At 42.4% G+C, this 24,508-nt stretch overlaps 1 protein-coding gene and 1 long non-coding RNA gene across 4 annotated transcripts in view; one reads left to right on the forward strand and one right to left on the reverse strand.

The window, feature by feature from the left end:
• The window catches only part of LOC110074448 (unconventional myosin-Ia), an 81,770-nt gene that overhangs the window by 3,022 nt on the left and 54,240 nt on the right, over positions 1 to 24,508 (reverse strand). Inside the window, exons 21-29 of one of the 2 annotated variants that reach the window (XM_072991140.2) lie at positions 21,197 to 21,265; positions 18,332 to 18,418; positions 17,629 to 17,715; positions 14,971 to 15,045; positions 9,873 to 10,007; positions 8,182 to 8,288; positions 7,907 to 8,039; positions 5,573 to 5,725; positions 4,784 to 4,911 (exon numbers count right to left, since the gene is read on the reverse strand). In XM_072991140.2, the coding sequence (XP_072847241.2) occupies positions 4,784 to 4,911; positions 5,573 to 5,725; positions 7,907 to 8,039; positions 8,182 to 8,288; positions 9,873 to 10,007; positions 14,971 to 15,045; positions 17,629 to 17,715; positions 18,332 to 18,418; positions 21,197 to 21,265 (974 nt within the window). The remainder of the gene's footprint in view (positions 1 to 4,783; positions 4,912 to 5,572; positions 5,726 to 7,906; positions 8,040 to 8,181; positions 8,289 to 9,872; positions 10,008 to 14,970; positions 15,046 to 17,628; positions 17,716 to 18,331; positions 18,419 to 21,196; positions 21,266 to 24,508) is intronic. The other variant, XM_072991141.2, reaches the window with a different exon arrangement.
• Positions 7,014 to 24,330, forward strand: LOC140704682 (uncharacterized). Of its 2 annotated transcripts, none has more exons than XR_012084038.2 (4): positions 7,014 to 7,142; positions 8,560 to 8,634; positions 8,893 to 9,027; positions 21,137 to 24,330. It is a non-coding gene; the product is annotated as an uncharacterized LOC140704682 (long non-coding RNA). The 2 variants fall into 2 exon arrangements; XR_012084039.2 differs by lacking the exon at positions 21,137 to 24,330 and adding an exon at positions 10,700 to 11,691.

Consider the following 24,508-nt stretch of genomic DNA (forward strand, 5'->3'; position numbering starts at 1 on the left):
AGAAGAAACCACTCCCACATTAGGAGAAGATGCATTCCTGTACTAACATGCCAAGAGAGAGTATAAGAAGCAGTGCTTATTCAGCAGACCTCTGGGCTCCAGACTTCAAGCCAACCCAACACAAAGGTGGTGAAGGTGTTGCTGGTGATCTTAAGAATTTTTTAGAAAGTTGCCCATGGTATGGCAGCTTCCATGTCATGTTTACTCAAGTGCCTACAACTGTTGGGAGCCAAAAAATCAGGCAGGTTTTGCTGGGGAGTTTCACTATGCCAGCTTGTTTATCCTTAAATAGGACTGTTGTTTTGTTATTGCTTACAGTCATGTGAAAAAAAGAGAGCACACCTTCTTTGAATTCTATGGTTTTACGTATTAGGACATAAGAAAAATCATCTGGTCTTTAGCAGGTCTGAAAATTAGGTAAATACAACCTGAGATGAACAACACCACATATTACACCATGTCATGATTTATTTAACAAAACAACAACAACAAAATGGAGAAACCATGTATGAAAAACTAGATACCTCTTTTCTGATTCCATAGAAATTAAAAGGCTAAGCAACAGCCAGGTGCTTGTACAAACTGATTATCAGCAAGTGTGGCCACCTCTATAAAAGCCAAAGTTTTAGCAGTTTGCTGCTCTGGAACATTCACGTGTGTGTTAACGCAATGCCAAGAAGGAAACACATCAACAATGATAGTAGAGAAGCGATTATTGTTGCCCATTAATCTGGGAAGGGTTATAAGGCCATTTCCAAACCATTTAAAGTTCATCATTTTACAGTGAGGAAGATTATTTACAAGTGGAAAACATTCAAGACAGCTGCCAGTCTTCCCAGGAGAAGACATCCAAGCAAATTCACTCCCAGGTCAGTCTGTGCAATGCTCAGTGAAATTGCAGAAAATCCAAGAGTAACATTTCAGACTTTACAGGCCTCAGTTAGCATGTAAAATGTTAACGTTCATGACAGTACAATCAGAAAAAGACTGAAGAAGTATGGCTTGTTTGGAAGGGTTGCCAGAAAAAAAGACTCTTCTCTCCAAAAAGAACATGGCAGCACAGCTTAGACTTTCCAAGTTGCAACTAGACAAACCACAAGACTTTGGAATGGATGAGACCAAAGTGGAGATGTCTGGTCATAATGCAGTGCCCTAACAGGCGAAAACCAAACACAACATATCAGCACCAGCCCCTCATACCATCAAGCACAGTGGTGGAGGCGTGATGATTCGGGCTTGTTTTGCAGCCACAGGACCTTGAAGTCATTATGTCGACCATGGCCTTCTCTGTATATTAAAGTATTCTAGAGTCAAATATGAGGCCATCTGTCTGACAGCTAAAGCTTAGCCGAAATTGGGTCATGTAACAGGACAATGATCCCAAGCACACCAACATATCTACAGCAGAATGGCCGGAAAAGATAGAATCAAGGTGTTGCAATGGCCCAGTCAAAGTCCAGACCTCAACCCAATTGAAATGCTGTGGCGGGACCTTCAGAGAGCTGTGCATAAACAAATGCTGGCAAACTTCAATAAACTGAAGCAATATTGTAAAGAAGGGTGGGCCAAAATTCCTCCACAATGATGTGGGAGATTGAAAAAGTCAAACAGAAAACGATTGCTTCGAGTTATTGCTGCTAAAGGTGGTTCTACAAGCTACAGTATTGAATCATAAGGTGAACTTAATTTTTCACACACGACTTCTGTATTTTGGCCTTATTTTTGTAAAATAAATCATGACACAGTGTAATATGCCATGTGTTGTTGTTCATCTGACTTTGTATTTACCTAATTTTCAGACCTGATAAGGACCAGAGGATTTTTATTCTGTCCTATTATATAAAACCATGGAATTCAAAGAAACTGTACTTTCTTTTTCACATGACTGTATCCATTACTGAAACCAAAAGTTCTTCACACTAGTACACACCTGATGAAGTGGATGGTCCTGATCTACAAAAGCCTGCAGATTGATGATATTTTTAGTGGTCTATAAAAGTATCACCTATTCTTGTATTTGAAACCGACATACTGCCTTCTTGCCAACAAGAGAACAACAGGGCTTGAACTATATCAATAATCTGTACACAAATACATTTTGAAACAAGTAGCACCGCAGATTGAGCACAGCCACTGTACAATTGGTCAAGAAGAGCCTTAACAGAGCACACTGGGCAACTGAATCAGGCACAGGCAGACTTCAAATCTGTGAGCTCTGCCATTTCAAAATTGTCGCAATTCAGTTGGCATGGGCTCAGTTTGGTGCCACGAGTTAATAATTAAGAGTCAGTGCCAACTTACTTCCATTCATCCAGAGATCAAACAAGAGGTTCAACTTCTGCCCACCCTGCTATATATTATCAGGACACAGCTGATGTGAGTGAAGGCCTCTGGTGGATTTGTGGTGGCATGGAGACAACTCTGTCTTTGCATTTTCTCCTCTGCCTGCCTAAATTTTCAATAGCTTCTCAAGCAATATAAGCAAAAGAACACAATTAGGGGAGAAAGGGTAAAGGGCATGTCCAGACTCGCCCTTTTGGTGTGGGCATGGTGCCATCCAAATACAGCTAGTTGAGGTTGGGGAGATCGGGGTGATGTGCCATTTAGCCTCAGCCTCATGTTCAAATGGCATAAAGAGAGAGAGAGGCAAGCTATGTAAGGGGAGAAAAAGCAGCCATTCAAGAGTAGATACCCATCTCCCTTTTGCAGTCCTGTTTGGCTAGACTGGGTTGGGGGAGGGGGAGGAAGAAGGAAAGGTTTAGGACATGAAGAGAAGGAGTGTACGCAATCTTCCACAGCTCCCCAATCTCTCTCTCTCTCTCTTTCTCTCTCTCTCTCTCTCTCCACATATACATACAAAAGATAGGGATTGGTTAAATGCACAAAACAAATTAAAATAGCGTATGTGCCTCTGAACAGCCAGCCACGAAATTAAAAGACGCCTGCTTCTTGGGAGGAAAGCGATGACAAATCTTGACAGCATCTTAAAAAGCAGAGACATCACCTTGCCAACAAAAATCCAAATAGTCAAAGCTATGGTTTTTCCTGTCGTGATGTATGGAAGTGAGAGCTGGACCATAAAGAAAGCAGACCGCCGAAGAATTGATGCCTTTGAATTGTGGTGCTGGAGGAGGCTCTTGAGAATCCCCTGGACTGCAAGGAGAACAAACCTATCCATTCTGAAGGAAATCAACCCTGAGTGCTCACTGGAAGGACAGATCTTGAAGTTGAGGCTCCAATACTTTGGCCATCACATGAGAAGAGAAGACTCCCTGGAAAAGAGCCTGATGTTGGCAAAGTGTGAAGGAAAGAGGAGAAGGGGAGGACCGAGGATGAGATGGCTGGACAGTGTCCGCGAAGCAACCAACATGAATTTGACACAACTCCGGGAAGCAGTGGAAGACAGGAGGGCCTGACGTGCTCTGGTCCATGGGGTCACGAAGAGTCGGACACGACTAAACGACTAAACGACAACGACGTGCCTCTGAACAAGAGACCTCTCCAACAGAGTCTCTGTGCCCAGGTAAAAGAGACTCTTCTCCACTGTGGATCCATGTGTATCTCCATTTGCACTTTGCCTTCCAGCCGCGCTCACCTTTTCCGCCTCTCACTTGAAAACAGACAAACCCTCCACACACAAAAAAGAGGGGGGGGGGAAACCAACATGTCTGTCTTTGCTTTCTTGCGTGTTCAGTTTGCTGATACCCTGAAGTGGCTTTCTTAATTAAGTATTTCACAATACATTACTGGAGGTTCAAACCAGAAGGAGCTTTGCCAGCTTTAACAGACAGAATGCTTAATTTTAGCCTGTTCCCAGTGACCACATGTGCTTGGAACAGACTAGAGTGCACCAAAAACGTAGAACCCCCCCCCGATAGAGGGTCAGAAAGGTGTGGGTTGGGGTACCCTGGGATAAATTGGTCCACCCATCATGTGGTTCCTGGAAAAAAGAGTGGGCCAATCCACCCAGCAACACACCAGACAGGAAGACAGATGCCTGTGTTGACATGCTTGAAGTTCCACACAGGGGTGACTCATGAACCTTGTAGCTGGTGGGGCAGAAGATAACACAGGTAATGTTTGGCAGAGCCAAGGACAAAAATGGGTGCTCATACATACACACAAATGTGCACAGGCAAACAAGGATTCCAACACAGAGAGAGAGGCAGGCATTCAGTCAGATATTCTTCCACCCCACCCCCACCCCATTTGTTTACCCTCTAAACCCGCCGAGAACAGAAAATAGACCTTGCCCCTGCTTTAGGTAAAGGTAAAGGTTCCCCTTGACATTTAGTCCAGTCATGTCTGACTCTAGGGGGTGGTGCTCATCCCCATCTCCAAGCCATACAGCCGGAGGTTTGTCCAAGGACAGTTTCCGTGGTCACGTGGCCAGTGCAACTAGACACAGAACGCTGTTACCTTCCCACCGAGGTGGTACCTATTTATCTAGTCGCATTTTTACATGCTTACAAAGTGCTAGGTTGCACTTGTTTAGACATCATCATATCTGCTGTGGCTGCTTCCTTCTACTTTGCTTAGCTTCAAACCTGGGTTACTGACTTCTCTACTCACCTACTCTTATTTTCTTTCTCCCTTCCCTCTCCGCCAATGAGGAGCTAAAACCTCAGCAGCTGGAGAACTCAGAGAGGTCTCTGAGAACAGGGAAGCAAAAAGTGGTTTGAACAGGGACTAGGGCTATCACGGCTTCCCAGCACAGGCTCTGGGACCTCATCCAAATATCTTCTTTTCCCTCCCCTCCTCTAATGAAAAATATTGCCCTTACTCATCCATCACTTCAAGTTTCAGTTTTTGCTTTGTGGTCTCCAGCATCGTCTGGTGGAGCCGGGTGATCAGTTCAATCAAATGGTCGCTGATAAGCAGGAAGTCCCCTTTGGTACCTGCTGTGGAGCCCTGCAAAAGGAAAAGAAAGTCCACACAGGCTACGTCATGGAATAATTAGGCGTGTGCCAGAAAAAGAGAAGCCCCTCGCCCTGTGCCAGAAAGGAGCGGGACAGCTCTTAAAAGGGGCACAGGATGAGGCCATCTAAGCAGAAACATGTAGGGATGATGCACTTTGGTTGAAACCCAACCACACCACAGCGATCCAAATACCTATCCATATATCCCTCCGGACAGACCATTTCTGTCTCTCCGAAGAGGAGATTTCAAGCAGAGCAGCTGTGGGCTAGCGTAAAGCGCTAAAATATTTTGCTGATTGCTTCCCTCCCTCTGTTTTTCTTTCTTGACCTGTTTCTCAGAAACTTGGCTCCAGTATTAGAAAGAAGCCCTGTTAAGGGACAGGAAGTGGATGTGTAGCTTTTACCAGGGTTCCCAGTCACCCATCTTCCACTTCTGGTGTCACAGTAGTGTGAGAAAGGCAGATTGGTAAGGAGGCAGGCCAAGATAAGCCAGCAGTGGGTAGCTTATGGGAGAGGGATAGTACCTCTCTAGCCCTCATGGTCTAGTCTCTGTGGCCACTTCCATCACGCTCCACTTCTCCCACTCCCGCAGGCCTTGTGTGCAGCATCCCACTCCCTTTGCTGCCTCTGGCCCAGCCCGAACTTTTCAGTACCTCTTTGATATGCAGAACAAAAAACCCATCTGAATAGCGGCTGACAGAGACGCTGGTGATGTCACTCAGGGTGATGACCGTCTTAGGCTGAGCAGCTTTGGGGTCAGCCAAGACGATGTGGCTCTTGGTAAGAAGGAAGATCCGAGGAGAAGCCTGGAACAGGAACAAGGAGGGAAAGTGGCTGTTTGGAGCAAGAACTGGAGTGGAGTGGCCTGGGTTTAAGGAACTCACCACAGTGCTCTGCTTGTCCATGATCAACGTCTCATATTCGGGAACAGGGGTGGGACTTTTGGATTTCATCAATGACAAATCCCATAATTCTCCGCTCGGGAAGTTCTAGTTGACAGACAGACACTTAAATGTAGCTCACTCCCCTGGGAGAAAGGTCTCAATTGGAAGGCTTTGAGGCTTTGTTAGGCCTAGGTCTACCCAGGCTTCCTGTTCCTGCTGGGAGCTTTCTTTCCAACAGGCAGCTAGTCTGAGCTAGGTCTAGCTAAGTCTCACAGCCTTCCCGTTGAGATCTTTCTCCCAGGTGTTTAGGTGTTTGTCTGTTGTGCAGAATTTCCAGAAGGGAGAATTCTGGGATTTGCAGTCCAAGACATAGGGAAAAAAATCCATCCCTATTCCGAAATACACTATCACTGAACAGGCAGGGTTTTAGGTATAGTTGCTGTGACTGATGAATTTTAACCAGGAGTATTATTATTCCCACAGCGCAGAGGAGAGTTGTTGAGGCTGAGATGAGCAACCTCATGTAAGCCACTCCTACTCCTTTTATCAGCAGGGCCTGGTTTTCAGGACTAAACTTCCTGTACCTGAAGGGCATTTCCAAACAAAAGGCTCATTGAATTAGTTATTAGAAGGCCCTGTGTAGCTATTCCAACTTCTCCTTAAAGGGCCTCAATAGTAATTTTAGAAGTTGTGGGGTAGGAAACAACAGGAAGAGTTATGAGTGAAGAACAGAGTAATCTGAAGTTCCTAGAAAATTTAGCAAAAGAGGCAGAGCCACGATGTGATAAGTGCTTTCCTCTGCCACCATTCCAAGTTCATCTTCAGGAAAGCATGTGTGACACCACTCTGGACCAGGATGAGCAAGCAGAAGATACCGCAAATCTTCCTTTCCCCAATAACTGAAAGGGTTTTTTTTTAAAACTGCCCTCCTTGCTGGTCCTGATCCATACATGTAGCAAGTAGCTTAACCTCAGAAATGAAGAAACGGATCTCAGCTGGTTCAACATGATGCAGAATGAGCTTTTAAGCCAAGGGGACGGTTTATCATGATGCAAAAGAATGAAATAGTTTAGTTTTTAGAGGTCTGCAGGTTTTTCTTTCTTTTGATGCAAACTCCCAAAATTCTCTCAGAATTCCCCAGACAGAATTCCGGCAGTCCTTGCCCACAGACATCTACACCTGGCAGACATCTACATCTCACTCACCTGGATAAGAACAAGGCCACATTCTAAGCTTTCATTTCCTGCTGCAAGGCGTTCTGGTAGAAAGCTGCTGCAGTGCTTCTTGGGGAAATGAAAGCGGAGAAGAAGGCCTAGAGGGAGGCATCAGCTTTATCCAGGTGAGTGAAATGCAGGTGTCTGCAGTTTGTGGGCTGGAAAGCTCAGGATTCTGCCTGGGGAATACATGAAGAATTCTAGGAGTTGGAGTCAAAAAACAAGAATGAAGGGCACACCTGTATTTACTTTGAACATGCTGAATGTGATCATCTCAGTAAAAGATGCATAATTATAATGGTTGAGCAAGCATGTGGATTACTCAATTAAGACTGGGTAAATCCCTTGATCCTTGCTGAGCTTCATCTTCCTCTTGTCCACCAATGTTGCTGTTTTCACCATAGAAAGATCTACACCCAGAAAATTAGTTCAGGGCCCTCCAGTTATTGCATTCTCATTGCTTTGTTTTGTTCCCCCTTTTTCCTACTTTGTTCTGAAAGATTATGGGATTTATCCAGATTTATCAGGATTTCACAATCACAAGCTGCACATGTGCACACGCACACAAACACTCAAAATGCTTGAGCAATGGAAATGGTAAAGGAGAAACTGATCTCAATGGGAGGGCATAAACCCCATGTAGTTCAATGCAATTTGTTATATTATATTATATACCTGGATGTTGGGGGGGCATCTATTAAAATCAAGAGTTAATTGGGAACTTAAAGAGATACAAATGCCTTATGTACAAGAGCTCATTGTAACGGAATACACGTTGCTGGGGAACTCAAGTGGGAGAACTTGTTGCCCTTACTCCCTGTAGGAGTGAATGCAAAATTCTCCCCCCCCCCCCACAAACATAAACACGTTTCTCATAGATGTTTCTGACCTTTCCATCACCTCGGTTGACTTTCCTCACTCTGTCGGCCATAACCAGCTTGCCGTTGGCTGTGGTTTGCAGCTTACGATATTTGGGATTCTGGTCCACACCCAAGTATTCCCCTTTGAAAGGCTGTGGGAGGCTATCAGATACACACACACACACACACAGGAAAAAAACACCAAAATTAAACAAAAGAATAAATCTGTAATCTGTCCTGATCTGGGCTGGGTTGATGCCCATATCTTGACTAGAATGGCATTAGCTCTTGCCTTCCTGCTTACCTCTTTAGGTACAAACTTTTCTTGCCCCGGAAAAGTTCACTGGCACACATCTTGTCTTGTAAGACTTCTTTTTTTTGTGGTGACAGCTGATCCCGATATTTCTTACACTATACCAAAAGAAGGAGAAGGATGATGATGATGATGATGATGCAGGGAAGGGAGGAAAGAAAGAGATGGGATGCAATTGTGTGTGTATGTGTGGAAGAAAACGTGAAGGAGAGATTGAAACCACAAGTACGTTTGCCTTTAGTCACATTTGCTTTACTGAAAATGTTGCCAGTTATGGATGCTACTAGATGTAAGGGGTTCACCAAACATTTTTATTCCCTTTTGGGAGATCCCCAAATCTCCTGACGCAACTATCTCATTTTTCTCCAGTGGGGTCAGACTGGCCTTACTATAAGGCAGATTGCAGCAGCTGTCTCAGGCAGCAGATCCAGAGCGTCTAGAAAAGTGAGTCAATTGTGAAACATTTAATGTGGTGTTACAGTACATTTTACTGCCAGGGGCAGGGGAAAGTGCCTGCAGGGATCGGGGACTCAAGGCACAGGATTTGCTGTCAAGCTGGATTTAAATTGCACCAGTGACTTGACTTGGACTCAGCTTGGGTTGTTGTTTTTTCCCCAATGTCTCGGACTCAACTAGAAACTCAGAACTCACCCATTCCCTCCCTTTTTTTTTCCTTGGGGGAAAAAAACTTGTTTTTAATAGGGACTCAAATTTGGGGATTTAGGACCTGGTATCAAAGACTCGGACTCACACTTGGGTCTTGGACCCGAAGACTTGCCAACATCCCTGGGTGCCTGTGAGGCTTTCCACCTCATATGCCATCATCACTTGATGTAGGTGAGTGAAGGCACGATTTGTTTACTCTGTCACTAGCCCTTTTGTAGGCCTTTCAGAGCAAAACATGAGCTGGGCCTGGGAGATCCCCAGGTGGACTGGAACCCTCATCAGCTCTAGTCAGCAGAGCTAAGGCTGAGAGGAGATAGGAGGTGCAGTCCAGCAACCTTGGGTGTGTTCAGGTTAAAGGAAATGAAAGAGCCAAATGGATTAGAAAGAAAGACTTTGTCCGCAAGTGTTTCTACTTAGAACAATCCATCCTTTCCCTTGATGAGCTATATCACAGCTTTCTGATCCAGTGGTAGAGCATACTGTACAGTCTTTTAGCTACGCTTGTTGTTTAGCCTGGAGAGAGCAGCCTCCAGCAGCCTCTGCCACTGTGGTTGCAGATTTCACAAGAGCAGAGAGTAAATGGGGGTGGACAGGAATGAGGGAAGGGAAGTGAGGGTAAGGAGTGAGAAAACAGAACAGCACCAATAGTGGGAGAGAGGAGTGACATAAAAATTATTTCACTTCCTCTGACCCTCTGCAGACGATCAGGGGAAGTGTTGAATTGGAAGCTGATTGGGCTACCAGGAATCATTTGCTGTTTGTGGAGAGAGGAACGAGCCAAATGGCACATTGCTCCTCCCCCTGATCTCAACAGACGCTTTGTAGCCCTATACACCCCACACCCGAACTGGACAATCTGGACAGATCTTTAGTTCACATAACATACATACTCGGAGCTAATGTAATAGGTGGCCAAGCATACAAACAGCCTGTAATTTTCCCCAAAAGGTCAAACCTTCAGATTAAGTTTCATTCTGAAAACAGAAAACTTAAAATGAAGCATAAATACCACTAACCCTCCAATGGTGGAAGATCTTCTTCAGTTCTTGGTTGGTGTCTGTGAAAAATTTGTAAGGGGCAGGTGGCCAAGCATGGTCAGTCACTGTCATCGAAGGGAGATTGCTTTTCAGGCCCAAGAGAAATTTTTGCACCTGTAAGATGGGAGACAGAAAGAAAATCCTCAAATATCTAACGTGGGCCACCTGTGACTGATTTTGCCCACAATAACATTTGCAAGAAGGCCCAAAGTTCAGTCATATGACTTCAGTCTTTTCACATGACGCAAGCCCTGGTGCACTTTTAAGAAGCCTGCATTGGGACCATTAGCATAACCCTACCAGGGCTTCCGTCCCAGCTGGCTAGTACTGAGAGGCTTCCCAACCACTGGAGCTGCCCCTCAGGCAAGAACAGTGTCACTGCCTGGCCAGAGAGATGGGGAGGTTTTCCCAGCCACCTCAGCACTGACTGGCTGGCAACATTGTTTTGGCAAGGGGTAGGGGCAGCTCCAGCAGCTCCTTTTTCTCCACATGGCATGGGGACAAGGCTGCCTCAACCCCAGTGATGTCCGCAGTGGCCAGAGGCCTCCTAGCATTGGCTAGCCTGTGGGTCAGGGACTGCTCCATCTCACTGCATCCATGTTTTCAGATAACCTGCAGCAAAAAAAAACCTACTGCATGTTATCTGAAACATGCAGTTCCTGCCACTGTGGCTGCTTACTGCTGTTGCTGCAAATCTGTCCTCTTTTCTCTAGACTTAAATATGTAGAGTGGGCTGTTTGAACAAGGAATCTGAATCTTGCAGCTTCTAGCTCTAAGATTTTTCTTTTCTCCTTTCCCATTGTCAGATAACCCAGGAGAGAAATCTCGCAGGAAATCTTGCCCACCTCTATGAAGTCTTGGGGAATATTTCTTCTAATGTGCAGAAACTGAATCATCCCTATCCTGTGCTAGAATTAACTTATTTTCTGCTGGAATTTACAATTTCTGAGTAGGAATTTCTAAATCGTGCAGGATTTGAATTGCTGAAAACAAGAAGCCTGTTTAAAGGGATGTGAGTGAATCTCACTTAGTCAGGTAGAGCCTTCTGGGGCTTTCCCTGCACAATGAAACTGGAACAACCACCAAGAATGAGACATCTAATGACAATTTGTTACATCCCTAATTATAAACCCATTGCAAATGATATCATGCAACTGATACAGATAATGTCCTCCCAGACTAGGAAGTCTTTATGGCGATGTGGCATCAGTTTTATTATGAGTCTGATGACATACCTATGGGCCAGGGTATGAGATAAAACATACACCCCTACTCATGAGATTGCCATACGTTCTACATTACAGAGGACAGCCCTCCATTTGAAAGGCATTCTAAAGGAAACAGATATGTATTTGCAGATGTTATTACCAGGGAGGAGCCTTAAAAGTTACCATTCCCATGTTATCTTGAGAGCAGGTTAAGCAGGGACACAGGTCATAGCCATGGGCTGTATTTTTGTTAAGTTATAATTATTTCCAAATTTGAATCTCTTGGCATCAGCCTTTGCCTTACGTTATGAACCATGTTATGTTATGAACCAGTTATGTTCTGTTCAGTTATGTTCTATGAACCAGTATAATGCAGGTCCTCTTTCTTCTCTTGTTTTTGGAAACACAAAAGGGCCGCTCTATGCTATGAGGATATCTGTCTGAAAAAATAAGAGTGGCTTCCCAAAATACATACTTTTGGATCTCATATTCCAAATCAAAAGCTTCATGATTTCAGACTTGTAGGAGAAGTGCAGAAACTGGCAACAAATATGATCAGCAGGAACATCGCCTGCCTCCCAACTAGAATTGGACTGTGTGTGTGTCAGATGCTTAAAAAAGAAAATCTTACAAGGTTTTCCTAACATTTCACCAAAAACCGTAAAACAAGCCCATCTTAACCATCACACATACAGTATTCCTTCTTGAAGGCACCAGAAGGCATAATGGAAGAGAGGCCTTAGACCCAATTACAATTCCACCATGCTCTAGTATAAGGAGGGGCTGATCTGCCAATTTCATTTTCTCTCGTATTCATGTGTCATGAAATGTTGGTGGGTTCCAAGCAAACAGAGGAAAGTTAATAGAAAGGGGTTAACAATTGAATTAACTATCAGCAAACCCAGTATGAATGATCTCTACTTAAGGAAAAGGTAGCATTTCAGTTACTGAGAAGTTCACTCCATCCCAGCTTCCAGGCTCCATCTGGCAGGGATCCAGAAAGTCTGATTGTATTTTAGCTTCTATTTGCTGTGTGTAGACAAACACCTTTCCTTTAGCTCCCAATCCCCACCTCAGTCAGTCTTGATTTGTAAAGTCTGCCCTCTAGTGTCCTAGGAGTGCATTTTTCCTCATTTACAATATACAGTATCACAGAAGTGAGTACACCCCCTCACATTTCATAAATTTTAGTATATCATTTCATGTGACAACACTGAAGAAATGACACTTGGCTACAATGTAAAGCAGTAAGTATACAACTTGTATAATGTGCTGTCCCTTCAAAATAATGCAACACACAGACATTAATGTCTAAACTGTTGGCAATAAAAAGTGAGTACACCCCTAAGTGATAATGTCCAAGTTGAGCCCAAGTAGCCACTTTCCCTCCCTGGTGTCATGACACCCATTAGTGTCACAAGTCTCAGGTGTGAAGGGGGAGCAAGGATTATCGCTCGCTCTCTCTCAGACTGGTCACTGGAAGTTCCACATGGCACCTCATGGTACTGAACTATGTGAGGATCTGAAAAAAAATTGTTGCTCTACATAAAGGTGGCCTAGGCCAGTGGTCCCCAACTTTGGGCCTCCAGATGTTCTTGGACTTCAACTCCCAGAAAAACTGGCCATCAGAGGTGGTGGTGAAGGCTTCTGGGAGTTGTAGTCCAAGAACATCTGGAGGCCCAAGGTTGGGGACCCCTGGCCTAGGCTATAAGTAGATTGCTGAAAACCTGAAACTGAGCTGGAGTATGGTGGCCAAGACCATATAGCCGTTTAACAAGACAGGTTCCACTCGGAACAGGCCTCGCCATGGTCGACCAAAGAAGTTGAGTGCCCGGGCTCTGCATCATATCCAAAGACTGGATTTGAGAAACAGATGTATGAGTGCTGCCAGCATTGCTGCAGAGGTTGAAGGAGTGGGGGTGGGGTCAGCCTGTCAGTGCTCAGACTGTACGCCGCACACTGCATGAAATTGGTCCCCAGGGCTGTCATCCCAGAAGGAAGCCTCTTCTAAAGATGATGCACAAGAAAGCCCACATACGATTTGCGGCAGACAAGCACACTAAGGACATGGATTTCTGGAATCATGTCCTGTGGTCCGGTGAGACCAAGATAAACTTATTTGGTTCAGATGGTGTCAAGCGTGTGTGGCGGCAACCAGGTGAGGAGTACAAAGACAAGTGTGTTATGCCTACAGTCAAGAATGGTGGTGGGACTGTCATGATCTGGGGTTGCATGAGTGCTGCTGGCACTGGAGAGCTACAGTTCATTGAGGGAACCATGAATGCCAACGTGTACTGTGACATACTGAAGCACAGCATGATCCCCTTCCTTCAGAGACTGGTAACGACCCCAGACACACCTCCAGAACTACCACTGCCTTGCTAAAGAAGCTGAGGGTAAAAGGGGATGGACTGGCCAAGCATGTCTCCAGACCTAAACCCTATTAAGCATCTGTGGGGCATCCTGAAACGGAAGGTGGAGGTGCGCAAGGTCTCTTAACATCCACCAGCTCTGTGATGTCATCGTGGAGGAGTGGAAGAGGACTCCAGTGGCAACCTGGAACTCTGGTGAACTCTAGGCCCAAGAGGGTTAAGGCAGTGCTGGAAAATAATGATGGCCACACAAAATATTGACACTTTGTGCCCAGTTTGGACATTGTCACTTAAGGGTGTACTCACTTTTGTTGCCAGTGGTTTAGACATTAATGGCTGTGTGTTGCGTTATTTTGAGGGGACAGAACATTTACTGTTATATAAGCTGTTATTATAAGCTGTATACTCACTGCTTTACATTGTAGCCAAGTGTCATTTCTTCAGTGTTGTCACATGAAAAGTTATACTAAAATATTTATGAAATGTGAGGTGGTGTACTCACTTCTGTGATATACTGTAGCTACTTACAGCGATGTACAGATCAGGATCCTATTGGGGATTTACACTGGTTCAAGTGTGTATGTGTAAATCACAACAGCAAATTGCCACTAATTAACAAACTCATGCTTGCATTCGAGTTCACATTCCAACCATACAGGACTGTTGTGTCCCTCAGGCCCCCTACATCCCTCAAGGGTCCACAGTCAAATGGGCTGTACAGAACAAGCAACTGTTGACCTACACTGAAGCTCACCAAAGTCACCACATCCTGGCCCCTTTATACCTTTTCAGCAGCTAGCACACGCCCCCTTGGCATTCCTTCTTAATCAGCAACATGTTTGACAAATAACTCTGTAATTAGTACAGTACACTGGTACATTATGCCCAAACTGCCTATGTCACAGAAACACAATCTGCAAACACACCCTCTGTCTTTAGAAGAAGAGGGAAAGTCCATTTTGCATTGTTCTGGAAGCAGATTTGAAGTAGAAGCCCCCCAGCAGCATAGCAAGGAAAATAAAACACTTTGGGAGCAAAAAAAGGGCTGGTCTGATTTGAATTAGGCTTTGAATCATGTAGACTGTACAACATACTTCAAATTCACCTGTTTTATAAGCAGAGCAAATCCTGCAGTATTTAAGCCTGTAGTTGTACTCTAATCTAGATGAAATTAACTTTTTTTTGGAAGCAATGATTCCTCTAATTTTCTGCCAGCACTGGGCAGGTCCCCAGACCCCTGCGTGTAGGGTTCTGCCCACGACCGGAACCAAACGGGCAGCGACACTGGCTGCAGACATGCAGCTTAGAAGGAATGTTGCTCGGAAGCCAATACATCCATTGCCTACTCACCCAGATGCCTGTAGCAACACTTAGTGTTTCATTTATTAAGCCTCCAAAGCAAAGGCCAACCAGATGCCTCTCAGAAACCCACTGATGGAAAAGCTCTTTCTTCTCGTTATACCTTTCCCCATCAAATGCCAGGAAAAAATTGCTTACCAGGCTCCCATAGATAAACTTGGTGATACGCTCAGAGGCTCCAGAGCGGAAATACTTCTTGTATTGTTTTCGAGTCTGTGGGGAGACAAAAATCTTGCTTAGAAGCATGTCAGTGCTTGGGTCACAGGAGAATACAGGAAGCTGCCTTCTTTCAAGGCAAATGTTTACTATATTTTGGACATGACAGTCCGTTCTGTTTGGCAGTGCTCTTCAAAGAGACTTTCCCCTGTCATGTACCCCTGAGAACCACTGATTCATGGACCTCATACATGTATAAGCACCCTTCCTTCACCTGATGCCCTCTCCAGACATGTTAGATATGTCCTTGTTACAATGTAGAAAAATCCACTGGAGACAGGAGAGATTATGGGACACTTTCTTGTTGGCCACTGAAACCCAAATTCAAGAGGTTGGTATCATAGACCAAAACAGAAAACCTCTGTACTTTAATTATGGATGTTGCTTCTAGTGACATCTTTGGTATTATGTATTACCCAAAAGGCAAGGCAAGGTTGGACATCTCCTGTAAGAGATGAAGCAGTCAGATAATCTAGAGGAAATAAGGTGCTTCAAGGAATTCTCTGTGTGAATCTGTGCTACAAAGTGAACTGGATGTTAAGCACTACTCCCATTTGGGAAGCCACCTATCCTGCTTTACAGATGACAAGGCTCTGGAGGCATCCTGTCATGGAAGAGCTGTCCAGTCTATGCCAGCTTTAAAAATCTATACGACGGAAGCATACTCGTCATTTAGTAACTGGGCAGGAGACTGAACAGGTGCAAAGTCACCTGGTTACAGTTTTCTCTCATGAAAATATGTATGATGTTTCTATTTAAATCACAGTGCTTTCACATGTGTACATCTATCGGTCAATGTTTCATGCAAACACATATCCTCTTCTTTTTTTCTAATGACACATTAAGTGGACACTGACATCCATCCTGGAGACACTATGGGAATCGGGATTCATGATGCAGGGGGTGGGGCATAAAAGCTTTCAAATAAAATAGCCAGCATCCTCAAATAATTATGACTCTAGGATGCTTTGTGGGAAGTCACGTCAGTTAAATTAATACAAAAGCAATAAAAACATGCTAATGCTTGTTGAGACCTTATCCCTACTCAACCAAAAGGTTTCTGGAGGACTGTTCTCCATTAGCTCTCTTCCTTTACTCCACATTTTCATTTCAAATGGAACTGGATTTTGGAGAACAGGGAAACAAAAGAAAATCTAGATGCAGAAGCAGGAAAAGACAGGCAGGCTATCCTGAGCTGATTTTTCACAACAGAAGTGAGACCCACAGTGGGTATCAGAATAATTAGGTATAATTTGTATTCAGGTGAGTGATCAAAGAGAGGTGTGTGTGTATGTGCAGAATGTCCTTGTTCTCAAAAAAGATACACCTTTTCCTTAGAATAGTATTATTTTCTCAGATGTATATTTACACCACAGCAATCAACCAACCAACTAGAACCCATATGGTTAAATTATCTTTGTTAATAACATTTTAGAAAACTTTACTAGTAAGCCCTCTTCACAAAAATCAGAGCTTGGTTTCCACATTATTATGCATAATACACAGTATCATAATTTGCTTAATAACATTATTAATGACTAAAACCAAAATATATTGCTAAATATAATGTAACAACTGGTAACATGCTTATCCTTCCAATAAATCATGTTTAATTCTCAGTTCAAAAACTAGAGTCCTTCTGTGGGATTTCAGCATTTTTCTCTATTCTGATCATTTTTTAAAAAAAGAACTAAAAACTAAAAATTAACAAATTAACAGCATACTACTAGTGTGTCGTTAATTTTAAAAAATAATGCATAATGAGAAAGGCAGGACCTTTCTTCTTCTTTTTAAAAATACCTTTTAAACTTTCTCATGTTCCAAGCTCTGAGAAGAGAAATCAGAAGTAGACTGCAACTAGGAAGGGCAGCAATGAAGGAATTAGAAAAAATAATAAAACACAAGGACCTGTCACTAGAGATTAAGCTAAAGATCATCCACACTTTTGTATTTCTGATCACCATGCATGGTGTGAAAGCTGAACAGGAAAGAAAGATGACAGGGGGAAATGGATTGGTTTGAAATATGGTGCTGGAGGAGTTTTGCTGATACCCTGAACTGCCATAAAAAGGAACAAGTGGGTCCTCAATCAAATCAAGCCTCAACTATCTCTGGGGGCAAAACTATTGAAACTAAAGTTGTCCTACTTCAAAGTGTGCTGCTTCAGGCACGAGGTAGGATGCTCTGGAAAAGAGAATAACGCTGGGAAAGATGGAAGGCATCAGGAAAAGAGGAGGACTAAATGTGAAATGGACGGACTTCCTAAAGGAAATCACAGGCTTGTGTGTACAAGAGCTGAGCAGGGCCATTAAGGACAGGACATTTTGGAGTACACTGATTCATAAGGTCACCATAAGTTGGAGGTGACAGGATAGCACATATCAACTACAAAGCTCTGAGAAAAGGAGAAGAACGTCAAGAGTCATTATGTGAGCTCAAGCTGTGGTAGAGTGATGCCCAGGGGACACCACACGGTGGTTTAGTTGTCCCAACTGTGAGAGGCAGACAAATTAGTAAACCTCAGTGGGTGTGAGGGCCATAGTATCTACCAGACACATGTTGCCAACATGCAACTGTTACCTGATAACCTTTCCAGTGAGCAGTAATTATGGTGGCAGCCTGACTGCGGCATTTCTGTTCCTTCAACTGCCGTAGGAGCTTACGAGACTGTGGAGGAAGGGAGGCGATGCGTAAGAACCCCAGAGCGACTTGAGAAAATAACGTCATTGAAAAAATAGATACAGTAGTTGCATCTTAGCAATTAAGTAGACAAAGATTAGACAAGCAGCCCGCGAATTCTCACACCACAATCAGAGGAATCAGAATAAGAGCAGCAAGAAACAAAGTAACAGGGTGAACACTGTAAACAGACATACCACACCGGAACATCAACAATGGTTATATAGGTTTTAACTAGAGGAACCTCATGGCGCAGTGGTTAAACCGCTGTACTGCAGCCAAAACTGTGCTCACAACCTGGGGTTCAAACCCAGGTAGCCGGCTCAAGGTTGACTCAGCTTTTTATCCTTCTGAGGCGGGTAAAATGAGTACCCAGCTTGCTTGGGGGGGGGGCAATGTGTAGCCTACATAATTAACTTGTAAACTGCCCAGAGAGTGTTTAAGTGTTAAGGGATGGTATATAAGCAGCACACTTTTAACTATAAATGGCTAACTGTGGGTGAGAATAGTGTGTATTGATTTTATGAGTAAATGAGCACACCCCAGTGGGACTGAGAGCCATAGTATCTATCAAATGCATATGTCACTGAAATGTATCTGTTACCTGATAACCTTTCCAGTAAGCAGTAATTATGGTGGCAGCCTCATTGCGGCATTTCTGTTCCTTCAACTGCCGTAGGAGCCTCCGAGACTGTTGAGGAAGGGAGGCGATGCGTAAGAACCCCAGAGAAGCCCAGACATTGTGGGTGGATTCACAAAAAAATTTTTCACTCCATAGTCACATGTTTTGAAGCAGATGGATCAATCACCTTAAAATTCAAATTGACTGAGGTGGGCAGCGAGGGCAAATGTTCATCTATGAGACTAGGAAAGGTATACAGTGCCTTAATTTACCTTTGAGGCCTGTTTCTTTATGATATGTAACAGGGAAGACAGGAAATTCATTGCCTCCCTTCCCTCAACAATAAGTGCTATTTTTGTAATCAAAAGTTAACAGAGTAAAAAAAAAAAAGCAGCACTTATTGTTGAGGGAAGGAACGTAGTTAATTGTCTAATTAGCTTAAACACCACCTGCCACTGGGTACTATTGTTCTCCACAATAATAACATATCAATACATGACGTTCATTTATTATTTAAACATAATGGCCAAAATTCTGTTGCACAGTGATGCAAATATCATAACATTTGGAGGTAAATTGCATCAATCACATTAAGATGTCATCAATTCAATGCTAAGTCACATATTGCCCTATGCAATAGACGATGGCTATGGTGATTTTATAACTTAAGGCAATTTGTCTCTAAAAGTTCCACCACTTGTAACTCTTGGAGGTATTGGGTTATGCCAGAATAACGTGGCAACAGGATTTGGGCCATTATATAAAAACTGAATATATCAATCAGTTCAAAGAGGAATTATTAATTAATTAAAACTACTGTAGTAGGGTGTCAGTTCAAAGAGGAATTATTAATTAATTAAAACTAGTACGGTCCAGAATGCTCTCATGGGAGCATCTAATGCAATGTCTTGAGACACAGTCCTTATTACGTAGGCATCTGAATTCAACCAGAGGCATACAGAAGCAAATAAGCAGAGAGTAGGTCCCAGCAAGAAAGAAAAAAAGAACATTTCCCAAATCCATTCACAAAGAGGAGAGCAGCGAAATCCTGTAGTCACTGTAGGCAGGGTAAGCGAAACAAAGGCAGAATTCCATGTTTTGTTGTGGGAGTAGGGTGAAGTAGAAAGGGTGGAGTAATGGAAGGATGTGTTTCAACTCTCTGTCAATTTTGATTGATATCCACCTCTTTTGCTAGTAGGATGCAAAGCCTGTTGTAGACATTTCCAACCTCTAGAACACTGAGGATGCTAACAAAGCCCCTCTTCTCCATCATCCCAAGCTGCCTCTATTCAGCACCTCTACCAGCAGTGCTGGAGCAGCAGTGGGGTAACATCAACACACCCTGATGCAGGGGACTAAAACTCTCCAGACTTATAACTGAATTATTTCACTGTTGAATTATGACTCAACACAGGACCTTACCTGGCCTGGATACAGAAAGAACTGACAAATTGATGGCTCTTTCTCAAGCACTCCAACGCTGAGAAAGAAGATTAGGCAAACTTCTGTCATACTTTGATTTGGAGTCTTGCATTGAGCAGGGGGTTGGACTCAATGGCCTTATAGTCCCCTTTCAACTCTTTTATTCTATGATTTTATAATTCTAAGACACCCATGCCCCTCATCTGAATATATTGTTCATCTAGTCTGAAACCTAGACTGTTCTATGGGGGGGTGTCATTTTTTTTGCTTTCAGCGCGATAATCCTGTTAGCCACACTTCATCCATTATCCATTCCCCATATGACTGTTAAGAGAGAATAGTTTTGTTACACATTTTTAACATCACTATAATTTCAAAAGACCTAGTACTGGCCTGAAATACTTCACAGTCCAGACACACGCAGCATGCACAAACAAACTTCAAAATCCAGGCAATAGTGCATGCACACCTCTGTCAACCCTCATCTGGAACTTTAGCATCTTAGCCCTTTGTCTTAATTTGATTGCAAAGGATACAGATGTTCCAAACAATTGGTTACTGAATAGTGTGCCCCCTTTGGAAGCTCTTGTTGTGTGAATAATGATTCCGTAGGAGAGTCAGGGCATGACCATATGCCATAGGCTGCCTGGGATTGACACAGTCTTCTATATACTGCACCCTGACAGTTAAATCATTGTTGTTGTTCACCTAGAAATGTTTTATTATCCAAAGAAAATTCATTTCAAGTGTCCACAAGCCACAGAACCATCCCGTTCTCTCTCAGCATTCTTTGTCATATCACCACCCTCTTACCTGCCCCTTTTGTTGACATTTAGATTCCTTCTTTTAAAAAAATGTTTAGCAAGTGAAATAGCACTCAACTGACAAGGCACAGTACTGTATTTGAATTAGTGCTGTACAGGTTTAGCACTATAGCACTAAACTAGGAGGAAAATAAATATTTTAAAATACTATTTACAAACGGCATTGCAATGTGAGCAGAAGGCAGAAAAAGGAATAGGGTTCGCCTCCATACCTCACACCACTCTGTGCACCATCAGTTATGTGCTCTGGACAGACCTACCAACTGCATCAAATAACTAATATATGTGATCACGTTACCAAAACCAAGACAAAATAATGTAGACAGACACAGTACACACACACACAAAAAAGCATGACAGTTGAACAAAATGTACTGCATACTCCTGCCAAAAGAACAGACCTACTAATGATTAGCACTAATGTTGTAGCCACCTGGGAAAAAATATTGAAAGGAAGCAGAGCACAAATAGTGGGACAAATATCCATCTAATCATTCCTTAGTGTAAGTAAAAGAACCTTCAATGTTTGTGCAAATTACAGGTGCAAATTTGGTACTGGGAGGCCCAGTTGTATGCAGCTTCCTGGTGTCACAGTCCTCACCTTCCAACCTCGGACATAGGCCTGGATAAGAAGAGCTGACACCTTCATCTGTCTGTATTTCTTCTTTTGCTGCAAAAGAAATATTTCTCTTAGGAAGGGAAAAAACAGTCCCACTTGATCAGCACAAAGAGAATCCAAAGCTAGAATCTTGTCCATCTGCTTTGTGACTCCATTTTGCTTCTGCCTATGCAGAGGAATTCTGAATAAAAGATGGTTACTCTGCCAGTTACAAGAAGATTACAAGAAGCAAAATGTTCATATTGGGGTGCACTAATTATGCAACATGGAAATGAAATATATATACTGGCCAGTATCCTATTCTAGAGAGTAGACCCATTGAATCAACTACTTGAATGGTAAATCAACATTGTGTAAATTCCACTGAATCAATGAGTCTGCTCTAGGCAAAAGGACAGAAGATTAAATGACAAAAAAAACCCCTCTCTGATATGGCAATATAGCATAAAGATCTGATCATTATCAAAATCTATGCACTTTCAAACATGTTAATAAAGAAAATATCCAGAATTATCACAGTAAAATCCAGAGTAAGCTACTCTTCCCTATAAATATTGAAGAAGGAAAAGCAAAAATTACAGCATAGAAGGTGAAACTTTTTAAAAGGTTAATGCATAAAGTCCACAACTAGATGGTCTTCCATCAATTTGTTATTTTAAACAATTATATTTTTTTAAAACCTCTAAATTGAATGAGTTATTTAACAATGTCCAATAAATATGGTCAAAATATCCACATTCTTGGTGATCTGTTACAATTGTGTCAACCCCCAAATCCAGAATAGATGGTACAGAAATAGAGTTATCCTGCCTAATCTCCATGCTGAGTAGAAATTGTCTGGTGCAGTTCTAGCAGGGAGACTGAACAGTATCAGTTCCATTTACAAACATCCAGATCAATTCAGATTAATTCATGGTCACTATAACTGAGATCTAATTATTACAGGTCGCCTAACACTGTGATGCATAGCATATTTTTTAGAAAGTCACCTGGAACATACACTTTAGATGCCTAGAAGGAATTTTAATTCCCTTGAGTGGGTTTTTCTCACTAACAAAAATAAATACATAAATAAAAAATACTATTCCTGGGCAAACTGTTTCTCTCCAGCTTCCGTGAAGATTGCAGAGGTTCAGATAAAAGTTCTTTAAGAACAGAAGACTAATTGACACACTCTTTTCCAGAACATCTAAATGAAATCTGTGGAATCTATTTCCTGTTGCTAGATCTATATTAGATATTTATAGACATTGGCAGTGTAAAATATCTTCATTTCTGACACTTCTGACACCTATAGGATATTGCTAATCATTTTGGAGTTACTTGGAGGAATGGAACGGAGAGTATAGAGAAAACGTAATCAAGCAGCTACACCAACCCTTGTATCTGCATAAGATAAACTGGTTTCAAATCAAATGTGTCATAGAATAGAAATAGACAGTACCTAGAGTACATGATCTCTTTCTTAACAAAACAAAACCCATACAAAACTATTTAACAAGAGCTGGGGGTTAGATCTATGGGAATGACAGCTGAGCCAAAATTTGTTCTCAAAAACATTTTTGATCTGTCTCAACTCAGATTTGAGAACATGTGTTGAAAGTACTGCATAAATGGTATAGAATACCAATTCTAATTTCAAGAATTAAGGGCTCAGGATCAGATATATGTTGACGGATTGTGGATTTAAAGGCACTCACTGGCATATGTGGTATTTCATGGATTTTGTAATCTTTTAAGGCAAATTAACAATTCCTATTTATAAAAAGGCCTTACAGTGGTGTGTATTTGATTCTGTTTTGTACCAGTTTGTCTTGTAATAGCCCACAGCTGGAAAAATGATCATAAAGATTTTTTGTGTTTGTAGTAATGAAAAATTTGGTTTATAGCCATTATGAAAACACTATCATATAATATGACAATAATATGGAGGAGGGAAAAGTCAAGCCACATAAGTTTACTTCAAGGTGGCAGCCTTTTATATAATATGTGCATGATGAAAATGTGAATATTATGATTGCAGTCAATTATGGAGTAAAATGGTAGTATTATTTGAAAAGGAATGACTAATTGGTTTATCTGATGTTTTCCCTGATTAACTGGATTTATCAATAAGATGGCAGAAGATTGTAAGTAAAATTTAAGTTCTGTTATACTCTTAGTTGTTGCATTATTAGCTATGCTGAGAAGCAGGGTTGGGAAGGGAAGAATTTATTTTTTACATGAGGTTTAAAAACTTAAGAAAGTATTTTTAAAAGTCCAAAACCAAGCTAAAACATCCCTAACCTGAATCTGAACATTTTAAAAACCTTGTTAATAGTGTGCCCCCTTTGGAAGCTTATTTTAATGGGGGGGGCTAAGAGACACAGAAAGCATCAAAATTGATGCATTTCTCCTTATGGAAGGAATATAAGAAAATGGGGGGGGGGGGACAGGATGACAAGCTTTTTAACATCTAATCACAGTGCACATTTCTGCTAGGGCCCTCCAGTCCCAACAGGCTACAGGATGGTACACTTTTACGAACTCTCTCTCCCAAAATCAGAAATGCTAAGGATATTTTGATGGAGTCTGTGGAACCTGGAAGTATATTAACATTGGGAGGTTTGATGGAAAGTGTTAACTGTTCAAGAAGTTGCTTTTCTTGATGACTACAATTAGATGTTCAAGCAGCTAATCGTCTGAATCCTCCTGCCAACATGGCCCCTGGGGAGTCATGATGCAAAAAAGTAACTTTCCACACTCTGTCCTTCTCTATGCAATACATTGAACGTCTATTTCTGACTCCTTGCACTTTTTGCGACCATGATGCAAATGGGGTAGAAAACAAAAAAAAGTCAAAGGCTGCAGGCATAACAGGTCTGCAATACATACCGTTCTCAAAGAAATTGCCAAAAACAAAAACCAACCCCTCCCCCCTGCCAAAAAAACAAAACCCCACCATCATCTGCAGACTGGCAAAGGGAATGCAACATCACTTCCTTCCAAGTATCCGGTCTCGTAGGTTGGCTGGTGCAAACCACTAGCCACTAAAGAAATAAGCTACAAGCCAAGAAAATAATGTACAACCAAGAAGTGTGTTTATCTCTACTCCTCGTAAGTGCATTCTAAACAAATAAGAAGTGGTTTCATAACTGACAATAAAATGCAGAGAAAAATAAGACTTGCCACTTTAAAGCCACAAGAGAAGCATATATGTGTGCTATCGGCAGTGTTAGGGGGGAAATGTTGTAAATTCTAGTAGATTCTTGATGTTGTTATAACAAAAGAAAAAAGAAAAAAAAAACACTTTTC

The sequence above is a fragment of the Pogona vitticeps genome, chromosome 2 (genome assembly GCF_051106095.1).
Source record: "Pogona vitticeps strain Pit_001003342236 chromosome 2, PviZW2.1, whole genome shotgun sequence".
In the NCBI taxonomy this organism is placed as follows: Eukaryota; Metazoa; Chordata; class Lepidosauria; order Squamata; family Agamidae; genus Pogona; species Pogona vitticeps.